Raw genomic sequence first — 11,364 nt, 5'->3', positions numbered from 1 at the left:
TTGCCCGAGTTTTGTCTCAGAAACACATTGCATCTTGCCTGAGTGAGCACTTTTCAATGTTGGCTCAAATTCTGAAGAAAACCAAACAAGAAGGGCAAAGCCCATACGACTCACATGCTTGACTTTGACCTTTACATTATTATTATTATTATGATCATTTTTTATGCGCCTAATCTAGATATAGCCCTAGGCGCTTACATATTAATTTCTGCCGTTTGAAATGGAATTTTTTACAGACAGACAGACAGACATTTTTTACACACAATATATAACGCATTCACATCGGCCAGTAAAGCTCAGTAGCCTATTAGGCGAGCATTCACCTTTCACGGCCTTTATTCCAAGTCAAACGGGTATTTGGTGGACATTTTTATCTATGCCTATACAATTTTGCCAGGAAAGACCCTTTTGTCAATCGTGGGATCTTTAACGTGCACACCCCAATGTAGTGTACACGAAGGGACCTCGGTTTTTCGTCTCATCCGAAAGACTAGCACTTGAACCCACCACCTAGGTTAGGAAAGGGGGGAGAAAATTGCGGCCTGACCCAGGGTCGAACACGCAACCTCTCGCTTCCGAGCGCAAGTGCGTTACCACTCGGCCACCCAGTCCTACATGACCTTGACCTTCAGGGTCAAGGTCAAATAACTAAACCTAGCAATGACATCATACACTAAGAACTGCTTTACACATTTTTCCTACCAAAATACATGTGACCTTGACCCAAGGTCAAGGTCATGCAACACAAAGCTGTTAATTCAAGACATAGGAAGTACAATGGTGCTTATTGGCTCTTTCTACCATGAGATATGGTCACTTTTAGTGGTTCACTACCTTATTTTGGTCACATTTCATAAGGGTCAAAGTGACCTTGACCTTGATCATATGTGACCAAATGTGTCTCATGATGAAAGCATAACATGTGCCCCACATAATTTTTAAGTTTGAAACAGTTATCTTCCATAGTTCAGGGTCAAGGTCACTTCCAAATATGTATACAATCCAACTTTGAAGAGCTCCTGTGACCTTGACCTTGAAGCAAGGTAAACCAAACTGGTATCAAAAGATGGGGCTTACTTTGCCCTATATATCATATATAGGTGAGGTATTAAATCTCAAAAACTTCAGAGAAAATGTGAAAAATGGTCGTTTTTAAGACAACAATTACGGCTCCTGTGACCTTGAACTTGAAGTGAGGTCAAGTTGCCGCACATGTTTTTTGAGATCTTGTAACCATACACCATCAGGCCACATCAGGTGTTGATAGACTTAATAGTGTCCAAGAAAATCCAACGTTAACGTTTTCCGGACGGACGGACGGACGCCGGGACGGACGGACAACTCCGGTGAGTACATAGACTCACTTTTGCTTCGCATGCGAGTCAAAAAACGGCTTGCCTGCTCAAAAGCAAACTGAGGCTTCCAGGCACTAGCTTCAACCTTGTTTGATGGCGTTGGACTTCAGTACAAAGAAATTGTTAATTGTGTGAAACTGATGTCTTGTTTGAACGGCTGATGACAGTTGTCACTTAAGGCAGGGAAGTGGTTGAAGCTCTATGGTCCCATACAAACCTTACATTATTGTTATCGCCAGGATATAGTGCAAAAACAAGTGTGCTTTTCCTAGCTGCCAAGATTCATCAGAATATGGTTTGCATTTCCCATCAATACTTTTGGAATCCTTTGCAGTCGGTAGTATTTTGCACATGCACGCACAATCATAAGAGCCTTACATTTTACTGCCTATACCACATCCCCTCAAAGTAGCATGAAGTATGCATGCATTTTGTGGAGACATTACATGTACTGTGAAAATTAAATATTACCTTTCAATTAAATACAAACTTACAGTGAAATAACAAGTCTTCACACACATTTTTCATGTTTTACTGTCCTTCTCTGATAAGCATGATGCAACTTTCTCTGCTCGAGTATGACTGAAAAAAATTGTGTACAAAATCAACACAATGAAAATGCAAGCTTCAAAACTTTGAACAACGGCTGTGACATCTGTCAGCAAAAGTCAGAAATTGTTGTAATTGAAACTTGTTACCTGAATGTCTAAATTAGCTAACAATAACATATTTGAAAACAAACGAAACAATCCTTTCATTGTTGCACAGTGAATGTGGAAATCTTAAATGACCTTGCATTCAGAGTAACAAATCACGGATATCAAGTGGAAGTAAAACTCTCCTTGGCCAAAAGGCAAATAAAAATATCCTGTAAAAAAACAATATATGTACATGTACTGGTAAAGTTCGGAAAAAATAAATGTAACAACTTCAGTAACAGAACAGCTTTCTTCAGTGTAACTACATGGAATAATCATCTGATTACTTCCAGAGCATTCACATGCATTCACCACTGGTGAAATCAAAATCAAACGCAAATTATACCTTTAGCAGCTTATAAAACTTTCTACAGTGTTTTTGTAAATGACAAAGCTTAATTTAGATAATAAGTGCTTAGTTAGCAACATGCTTTGAGAACTAAGTGTCTCACACTGACACTTTCAAGGCTGTGATGTAACAACTACTGATTCACAGTTTCTTGGTCCTGAAGGTCACCTCTCTGACCTTCAAGTGAAGAGTCAAGGTTAACTGAAGGTTCACGCTGTGGAGACATATTTTGGACGTTGCCTTCCATGTCCTGCTGCTCCTGTGCAGATTCGTGGACATCAGAGGATGGGTGCATTCCGTACACTGCCTCATGTCGATCTGCCAGTCTGTAGCTGCTAGTGCTGTCTGCATTAGACGCCAGTCTCTGCATGGAGTGCCTCTCTCCTATTGCTGCAGCATCTCTGGACTGCAAGAAGGCTTCGTCAGCAAAGCCTGGCTTGCCCTGGTATGGTGCAGCTCTGTGGTAGTAGGAATAGGGAGTATCTGAGGCCTGAGTGGTTCTGGCAACAAAACTGTCGTGGTGAGCATCAGCATACACATCTGAATGTCGGCCCCAGCCAGGATAGGCCGAGGAAACGGCCACCTGTGGTGGTTCGTACTTGGGCAGGAAATGGTTAGGGGGATACTTGGAGTAGGCGCCTGCCCAGTCCTTGGTGTAGTCAGCAGTGTAGTAACAATCCATGGGGTGGTAGGGCCGATCCATCATGTAGTAGCCACCTGGCTCACGGTAAGGGTTCCTGTCGGCACGCAAAACAAGCATTTTAGTTCAAGGCAAAGTGATTTGTAAATACTTCTTTTGATTTGATCACAGCAAATAAGGCATGGGATATGGGTGGGATTCTTCTGGTATTTGCCGGAAATCCGGATTCGTAATGTCTGGTGACGTTTTTTTGGTTGTTAATTATACAAATCCTTCAGTGTCTGGGGGCCCCCAGACCCCCCTTTACAATTCTTCAGGATTCATGACATTTTTCAGTGCCACCCATGATAATGCAAACATTTGTCTTTCAATTCATGTGAGAAAAAGAGTGTGCAGTGACAATAATTTGACTTTTCCTGCTTTCATCTTTGCTGGAGTGTGCACCATGTTTGCAATTTTGAGACATTCAAACTGCGCTGTTGGCAGACTAAATATAAGTCGCTCTTGCCAAGTAGGTAAAAAACATACACCACTTAAACCGATTTTGAGTAGATCACTTCGATCTGTACATGATTTGGTAACCCCAATGTAGGAAGCCATTTAGTACGGTTTTTGGAAACCTAAACACATAATCACTCCATCAGACACAGTCTGATTTATTGAGTTGTTCAAACATTAGCCATACCTGTAAGAGGAGCCAATGTTGGGCGGCGCTTGTTGGTATGGATGGAACCAGTCTGAGGCTCCAGAGTCCTGGTAGTTTCCACGCCATTCCACTGTGTAGCGTGGTACAGGGTAGTGCAGCGTGTTCCCTGGAGTAATAAAAGATGGTATGGCATGTTGAGGCCTAGTGTACATAACAGTGTTAGGAGCTAAGACAAATCCATTGTTAACTAAGCTCAGGCCCTTGTTCACCATGGCTTGTGGTTCTATGTGCGTGGGTGCATGTTCTGCATTTGGTTAGTTTCTGTACAAGTCTCAACTAATAATCCACAGCTGGAGCTCTTGCCAGTTTCAATTATTTTGTGTTTATCTGTCTTGTTGAGTTAAGGGAATCTATAAGAAACATAGTTTTTGTTTCGTTTACAAGCAGGTTTTCTCTCATACATACCTTTTACATGTCTACTGCCAATGTCCCCTCTGGTAGCACAGTCGCTGGCAGTGTGTTCCACAGTGCTGCGACTTCTCTCTGCTGCCGTCTCCTCTCCCCCAGTCCTGCTGGTTCTGTCACTGTTGTCATTGTTGGTCAGATGGATGTTGATGCTGATGCCGGTGTTGTTGGACGACTGGAGGAGGCTGGAGATGGAAGGGAGAGGGGTGGGGGTTGGAGCAGGGCTGGGGTCTTCTCTTTCTGTGTCGTTGCTGTCCTTCATGACGTTGGCCAGGCTCTCTGTGGCTGTCAGCGTTCTGGAAGAGAATGCATGGCGATGACATTGTGAGTTTTAATTGGACATGGATACCATCTCTGACTCATCACATAAAGCTGACCAATGTCGAACCCGGCTTGGATTCACACCAGTGACCTAAAGATCACAAGTCAAGTTCTTTACCAACTGAGCTACCAAGCTACCAGACCCCCTTACTTTATCACACACACACTCACCATAGGAATGTGCACACTGTTAAAGAAGAAACAGCTAACTTGTGAAAAGTAAACATACAGATGTCATTGAATCCATGGTCAACATCCAAACTGTACTGGCATGAGAGTATGACGATATACTCACTCTTCTTGTTTTATGGGTGAGGAGAATGTGAGAGAGCGTCGGACCCTTTTCTTTCGATTGCCACCACCACTGTGCTGACGCTTGCCTGCCTTCTGCTCTTTGACGGGGCTAACCGGTGTCTTCAGCCCTGCAAGCAAGTGACAGGAAAACTGATTGGAATATTACATTAATGTACAACAGAACATTGTGCTACTGTGTGAAGCAACTTCTTCTGTCTGCTAAACACACACACACACACCAACTCACACACATACACACACACAAAGTAATGTTCGTGCTGATCACATCACTGAAGTCAATTTTTTTTCTCAATGAGGGTACATGACCATACATGTATTACTAATGTTGGCTTGAAGGTCAGGTAAAGGAGAGGTTTCAAACAGTCCTTATGGACATTCGGGTTGCTTTCTCTCATGTAAAAGCAAGCTGCCACACAGTATGGCGCTACCCTTTTTTTTGGTACATGCATGTGTTAATGTTTCCAAGCCCTGAGACTTTTGCTGCGAACTTGGGATCTTTGCGTGCACACAGGTGTGTTCGGACACTAAGGAGAGTCTGCACAAACTTGACTCTTGGAATTAAATCCGTCACAGATCCCGGGATTTGAACCCAGGCCGCTTGGCGACAAACTGGTTTAAAAGCCAGCGCACCTACCGACTGAACTATCTGCCCAGGGTCTGAAAGGGTCAATTATACGAAAACCGAAGAAATATTGATACTGACTTCTAGGTGGCGTGTTTCTGATGTTTTTAGTTTTGTCAGATTGCTGACAGTAGCCACTGTCCAGGTGAGCACTTCCCTCCCGAGCCACTTCAGCTGCATTGCTCATCTTTGCCGTGTCGCCACCACCTTCACAGAAGACAAATATAACACATGTAGAAAAGGGTTCTCTCCATAAAGATAAGTCAGCGTTATGTTCACTTGTAGACACGGGACATTCCAAAGCTGTAAAAGCCTGAGCCTTCCTTAATGAGCCTAAGTTGACTTCGCGAAGACTTCAGCAAGTCTTTTTACCGAAAATTCAGTGCCGAAGCATACAGGGAGTTTTGTGAAGTAGACTTTGCGAAGTCGACTTTGACCAATTAGTATTAGGCTTTACCTGAATTAGTGTTGGTGGTTTCGTTGGGAATGAATGGGATGGTGTGACTGGGGTACTCGTTGCTGTCCTCCTGGTTGAGGTAGACGATGTAGCCGTTACCATCCACCACCGCGTTGCTGCCTATCCCGCTCTGACTCAGATAGCCGCTACTGTTTGTGCCACCTGCAAAGCCATGCATGTTAGGAGAGCATCTCCATGGATTTGGTGCAGGCATGGGAATTGAAAATTGTAAAAAAGGCGGAAAATTTATAACTGAAGACGCGAAGCGTCAAGTCGACGGCGCGAAGCGCCTAGCCTTACTAGGAGGGTCCGGGGGCATGCCCCCCCGGAAATTTGTTTTCTCCAAAGAACCCAGATGGTGCAATCTGGTGTCATCTGAGCTCCAAGTTTGCCATTAAATTCTGTTTTTAGAATCAGAGTTCTTAGTACAAAAATGTACCAATTTTTGCTTCTTTGAAGAAAAAAAATATATGTATGTATTATATGGTTTAAATTTGTAAAAAAAATTGATCTGTTGAGACAAACAGGAAAATGTAACTTGTAACACAATCTGTGCAATCTGGTTTACTTTCAAACATAAAAGTTCAATAACTGAGGCGGGCGGTAGCAGTGCGTGAACAAAATACGGAAAGTTTTCGAGGGCTTTTGCGCAAAGGCCAAAGTAACCGGTGCTTTTTTTGTGTGCCTCCCCCCTTTATTTTTTCGGCGGACACTTTTGCATTTTCGGCGGAACAAAAAACAAATTCGGCGGAAATCCGCCGTTCGGCGGACAATTCCCATGCCTGTTGGTGGTCAATGGATCCAAAGGTAGACGGACCCAGTGAAGTTCGATCAATTAAAGCACGGGTCACAGGTACAGGGCTGAGCCCACTGACTATTCAGTGGATCCAGCGAGCTGACCCCTTTATCACATTCACAGGCTATTATTCAAATGACCAATGTGCAAAAACATCACTCTCAGCTTGGCTTGAACTGAAATAAAAGTGATCCCAAACAGTCAGCAGTTATTCATGGGAAACGGTTTTTGAAGCCCGCAATCTACAGCAGAACCCCCCTTTCAAGACCTGAAAATCCGAGAAAATCCGGTCTTAAAAAGGAGGGTGTCTTAAAATGGGGGTTAATTTACAGAGGTTATGAACAGAAAGTCTGAGAAAACATAGTCTTAAAAGGGAGGGATTCTTAAATTGGGCGGGGGGGGGGATCTTAAAAGGGGGGTTCCATGATTGTACTAAGGATTTTACATGTAATTACCATCGTCTCAGAAATACACAGTGAGTAGTAGCATCTCATGAGCTTTGGAGACTGGGAACATCCAATAGGCTATGCCAAAGTTAACATTTAAATAGGGCAATATCTCTCATACAAAGGTGAAACCCACACGTTGCTCGGCAACGGTACGTACAATACACAGGAACTTATCATAACCTTCGCCGTGCTTCCTGGGTCGTGGACGACCCCGAGCCTCACAAAAAAACTGTATCTCTGAAACTATTGAGAGTTTTAAGACTATTTGTAACCCTCAAACACCACAGAACCTTCCTTGACCTCTTTTTAGAGTTTTATCTTTGTAAACAAACAAATAAATGATGACGTCATTTGAACTACACAGTCTGGATGTTGTGGGTCGTGGACGTCCCATATGGGCTTAAAGAAGGTATTTAATGGTGTTTATCCCTATTCGGAGGTTGTGGGTCGTGTACGACCTATACTTTGCAAAGGGGCGGGAAAGAGTTTATCCCTATTCTGATGGTGTGGGTAATGAACGAGACCAACACTCTTTACATTGAATCCTTCTTTAGAAAGTATGGGTCATACACGACCCACATCAGCCGGACTGTGTAGTCCAAAGCGTGATCCGGTGAAGGTGAAAAGTGACTTGTGGGGGCTGCTCAGTTCAAGAATCATACCCTATAACCATCTGTTGTGGAATTACTAAAGCTACTCAGGGTTCGACACTAGCGGGGGCGGGGGGCGGAACGCCCCAGAGTTTTGTGTTCCGCCCCAAACATTGCCGAAGCTTGGGGCCCACTCCGCCCCAGGATAAATTCCAACAATGACAAACCGAAAATTCTAATGCCAGCAGAGCCAATCACTAAAAATCGCCAGTCAAAGTCGTCACTGAAATTTGCGTTACGATCAATGCCGCAGTCAAGAAAAAAAAACATTCAAATCGTCGAAGGACAATGTCGTAAGGGAAATAACTCCCAGATTGCGCTCTTTAGCGTGAGAGATAAGTATCGCCTTCAAATGCCAAACGCAAAATGTGGCGACACATCCCTGGTGTAAAAAGACATGGAAATGAAGATGAAGAACAGGGTGGAGAGAAACGAAACAAGAAGGGCAAAGCCCATACGACTCACATGCTTTACACATTTTTCCTACCAAAATACATGTGACCTTGACTCAAGGTCATCCAAGGTCATGCAACACAAAGCTGTTAATTCAAGACATAGGAAGTACAATGGTGCTTATTGGCTCTTTCTACCATGAGATATGGTCACTTTTAGTGGTTCACTACCTTATTTTGGTCACATTTCATAAGGGTCAAAGTGACCTTGACCTTGATCATATGTGACCAAATGTGTCTCATGATGAAAGCATAACATGTGCCCCACATAATTTTTAAGTTTGAAACAGTTATCTTCCATAGTTCAGGGTCAAGGTCACTTCAAAATATGTATACAATCCAACTTTGAAGAGCTCCTGTGACCTTGACCCTGCAAGGTAAACCAAACTGCAAGGTAAACCAAACTGGTATCAAAAGATGGGGCTTACTTTGCCCTATATATCATATATAGGTGAGGTATTGAATCTCAAAAACTTCAGAGAAAATGGGAAAAATATGAAAAATAGCTGTTTTTTAGGCAACATTTATGGCCCCTGCGACCTTGACCTTGAAGCAAGGTCAAGATGCTATGTATGTTTTTTGGGGCCTTGTCATCATACACCATCTTGCCAAATTTGGTACTGATAGACTGAATAGTGTCCAAGAAATATCCAACGTTAAAGTTTTCCGGACGGACGGACGACTCGGGTGAGTACATAGACTCACTTTTGCTTCGCATGTGAGTCAAAAAGGAGACCGATGCAGCCAAAAGCGCGAAGCGCTGTCGTAATTTCAATGTCAAATGGTTGAAAGAATTTCCCTGGCTTCAGTACGATGAAGAAAAACAGACAATGCATTGCCGCACGTGAATACTGAGAGTGGGCCCCAGATTTTTTTTTTCCGCCCCAGCAATTTCCATCTCTGGGGCCAGTGTGGCCCCAGGCCAAATAAGTTAGTGTCGACCCCTGCTACTACAGTAGATTTGCTTATAGGGTATGACAGTTGACACTTTCATCGAAAAGCCCCAGCCAGGCACGTTGACAAAGCTCCTGTGGGTACTACTGTGTGCAACATAGCTATGAAGTCACCTACCTGCCATCATGTTGCTGATGTTGCTGGAGAAGTTCCTGCCATGGTACACGTCATAGGGGTTCTGCAGCTCGCTGCTTGTGGCAGTGTCCAGTCTCTGGTCATTCAGCACCTGGCGGTCAGCGGCCTCTGGTGCCCTCTCTCTGCTCCATGTCTTGCCCCCCACCACTGGCTTGGACTCTTCACCCTTCAGACTGAACACAAAGACGTCGACGGGGTCAGTTTGGGGCAGTTGGGACAATCATATCCAGAAAAATATTCTGTCTCATTGTCCTTGTGTCTTTCTCTAACTATCTTCATGGACAAACATGTTTTGAAATTGGAAAGGCTCTCTCTGTCCCTCTCTCTCTCACGCACACACACACACCATTGTAAAACTAATATTGTAGGGGTTAGGCGATTACGCCAGTGTACTCACTATTTACATATAGATTGGACAGCTGCAATCATGCGTGTAAGCAAATTTCTCTAGTTGATAGAAGAACGGGATATCTGCGAACTTCTTTTCAAGATACAGGAACTTTGTCCAATTACCACTTCCATTGCTTAAAACACTCGGTTTTCCTTCTACATTTATACTTCGAGTTTATTGTGAAGATTAAATGTTTTTCTGACATAGACGCTATCGGCCAAGACCCCACAATTACAGCCATAGCATTAGCTCAGCGTTTTACATAAGTGAACCTGCAACAGTTACACGTACCTGCACTTGCTGTTGATGATGGTAAGGACACGGTCCAGTGCCTCCTGGGAGCGCCCAGTGTAGCGTGCCCACAACAGACGGTGCTGGAGGTACTGCCTGACACCTCCACTGCCCCTCCGGCTCCTCCCTCGTCCCCTTCCCCGCCCACGCTCGGCTGTCACAGTAACAAGTGGGAAAGAATTTAATACAATACATACACAAAGTTAGTTTCCAACATCAAACTTTCCCGAGCCCCGCTCAGGTCAAAACATTGCAATAATTTCACATTTTTAATGTTTTTTGTGGGTGTTTTTTTAGAACCAGTGATACACACATCTCCGTCGACCTGACCTCCGGCCCAAACTAGCTGAACATACTGTTGACGGCTATGACAGTCATCCTCAGGTTCCGGCCCCATTCAGCTATCATCAATTTGATTAAAAGATGGAGCAAAACAGTTGAAGCATATAATTTCCCCTCCCTCCCTCTTCTCAAGTTGTGCCGACATAGTAAGTGTAATAACAAAAGATCGGCAAGCTATATATACGAGAGTGGCTTTGATGTTCGATGACGAAAAGATGCACGATAATGCTATACCGTTGATTATTACACTCACCAGTAATTCTGACCTTAGCTGCTGTTAATGTACTCACCATACCATTGGTGCTGAGGAGCGTAGTACTCGTCGCCCCAGTACCAGCCCGTGTTCCCGTATCGCGGAGAGACTCCGGCAATGTCCTTGTAACCCAACATGTCCCCTGCTGCGTCCGGTGGCTGGCTGTCTGTCTCACCTCCAGAGTTGACCCCTGTGTAGTACTGACTAGGAAGGGCTGTACTCGTAGGCAGGTTATAGCGTCTGTAGGTCCGCTTGACTCGCTGCCTGGGGTACTGTGTCAAGGGCAGGCCACAGGGTACTGGAAGTCTCAGACCAGGAGTCAGGTTTGTGGGGGACTTTCTCCTGCCTCGTCTGCCTCGCGTGGGCTTGGGCACAGGCTGGGACTTCATCACGCCTTCCTCAGGCATGTACATGAAGGTGGGGTCCGGCGGCATGTAAGGGAACGTTTCAGCCTTGTCCGGATCGCCGCCTCTAGCCTGAGGTGGCTGCAGCATACTCATGGCGGGTATGGCTTTGATGGGGATGAGGGACGGGTCTATCTGATACGGTTGAGTACCTTTGACACCGGTTTCGACCTTGACCTCTGAGGCCTCCTTGTCTTCAGGGACTTGTAGATCTGTGACACTGAGGTGAACAACAGAGTTGGTCCCAGCGTCTCCCCCAGCCACCATCTCAGGTTCTGTCACCTCCGTGCCATCGGCCTGGAACACCTTGTAGCCCCCCTCCCCGTTGTCTACCACGAAGTACAGCCTGGAGTTCGTGTCTTCCTTAGTTGAGCTGCCA

General features: G+C 44.7%; 1 protein-coding gene across 2 annotated transcripts in view; it reads right to left on the bottom strand.

Moving 5' to 3' along the window:
- Positions 1 to 170: 170 nt before the first annotated feature.
- Positions 171 to 11,364, bottom strand: part of LOC138982381 (uncharacterized) — a 13,451-nt gene continuing 2,257 nt past the window's right edge. Inside the window, exons 2-10 of one of the 2 annotated variants that reach the window (XM_070355645.1) lie at positions 10,619 to 11,364; positions 9,987 to 10,140; positions 9,287 to 9,477; positions 5,869 to 6,030; positions 5,493 to 5,618; positions 4,770 to 4,896; positions 4,154 to 4,449; positions 3,728 to 3,854; positions 171 to 3,139 (exon numbers count right to left, since the gene is read on the bottom strand). The exon at positions 10,619 to 11,364 is cut by the window's right edge and continues 1,142 nt beyond it. In XM_070355645.1, the coding sequence (XP_070211746.1) occupies positions 2,536 to 3,139; positions 3,728 to 3,854; positions 4,154 to 4,449; positions 4,770 to 4,896; positions 5,493 to 5,618; positions 5,869 to 6,030; positions 9,287 to 9,477; positions 9,987 to 10,140; positions 10,619 to 11,364 (2,533 nt within the window). In that variant the 3' untranslated portion in view covers positions 171 to 2,535. The remainder of the gene's footprint in view (positions 3,140 to 3,727; positions 3,855 to 4,153; positions 4,450 to 4,769; positions 4,897 to 5,492; positions 5,619 to 5,868; positions 6,031 to 9,286; positions 9,478 to 9,986; positions 10,141 to 10,618) is intronic. The other variant, XM_070355646.1, reaches the window with a different exon arrangement.

Source organism: Littorina saxatilis, linkage group LG12 (assembly GCF_037325665.1).
Source record: "Littorina saxatilis isolate snail1 linkage group LG12, US_GU_Lsax_2.0, whole genome shotgun sequence".
Taxonomy (NCBI): Eukaryota; Metazoa; Mollusca; class Gastropoda; order Littorinimorpha; family Littorinidae; genus Littorina; species Littorina saxatilis.
Note: the sequence above shows the minus strand (reverse complement) of the source record. Positions and strands in the feature narration are given on the sequence as shown.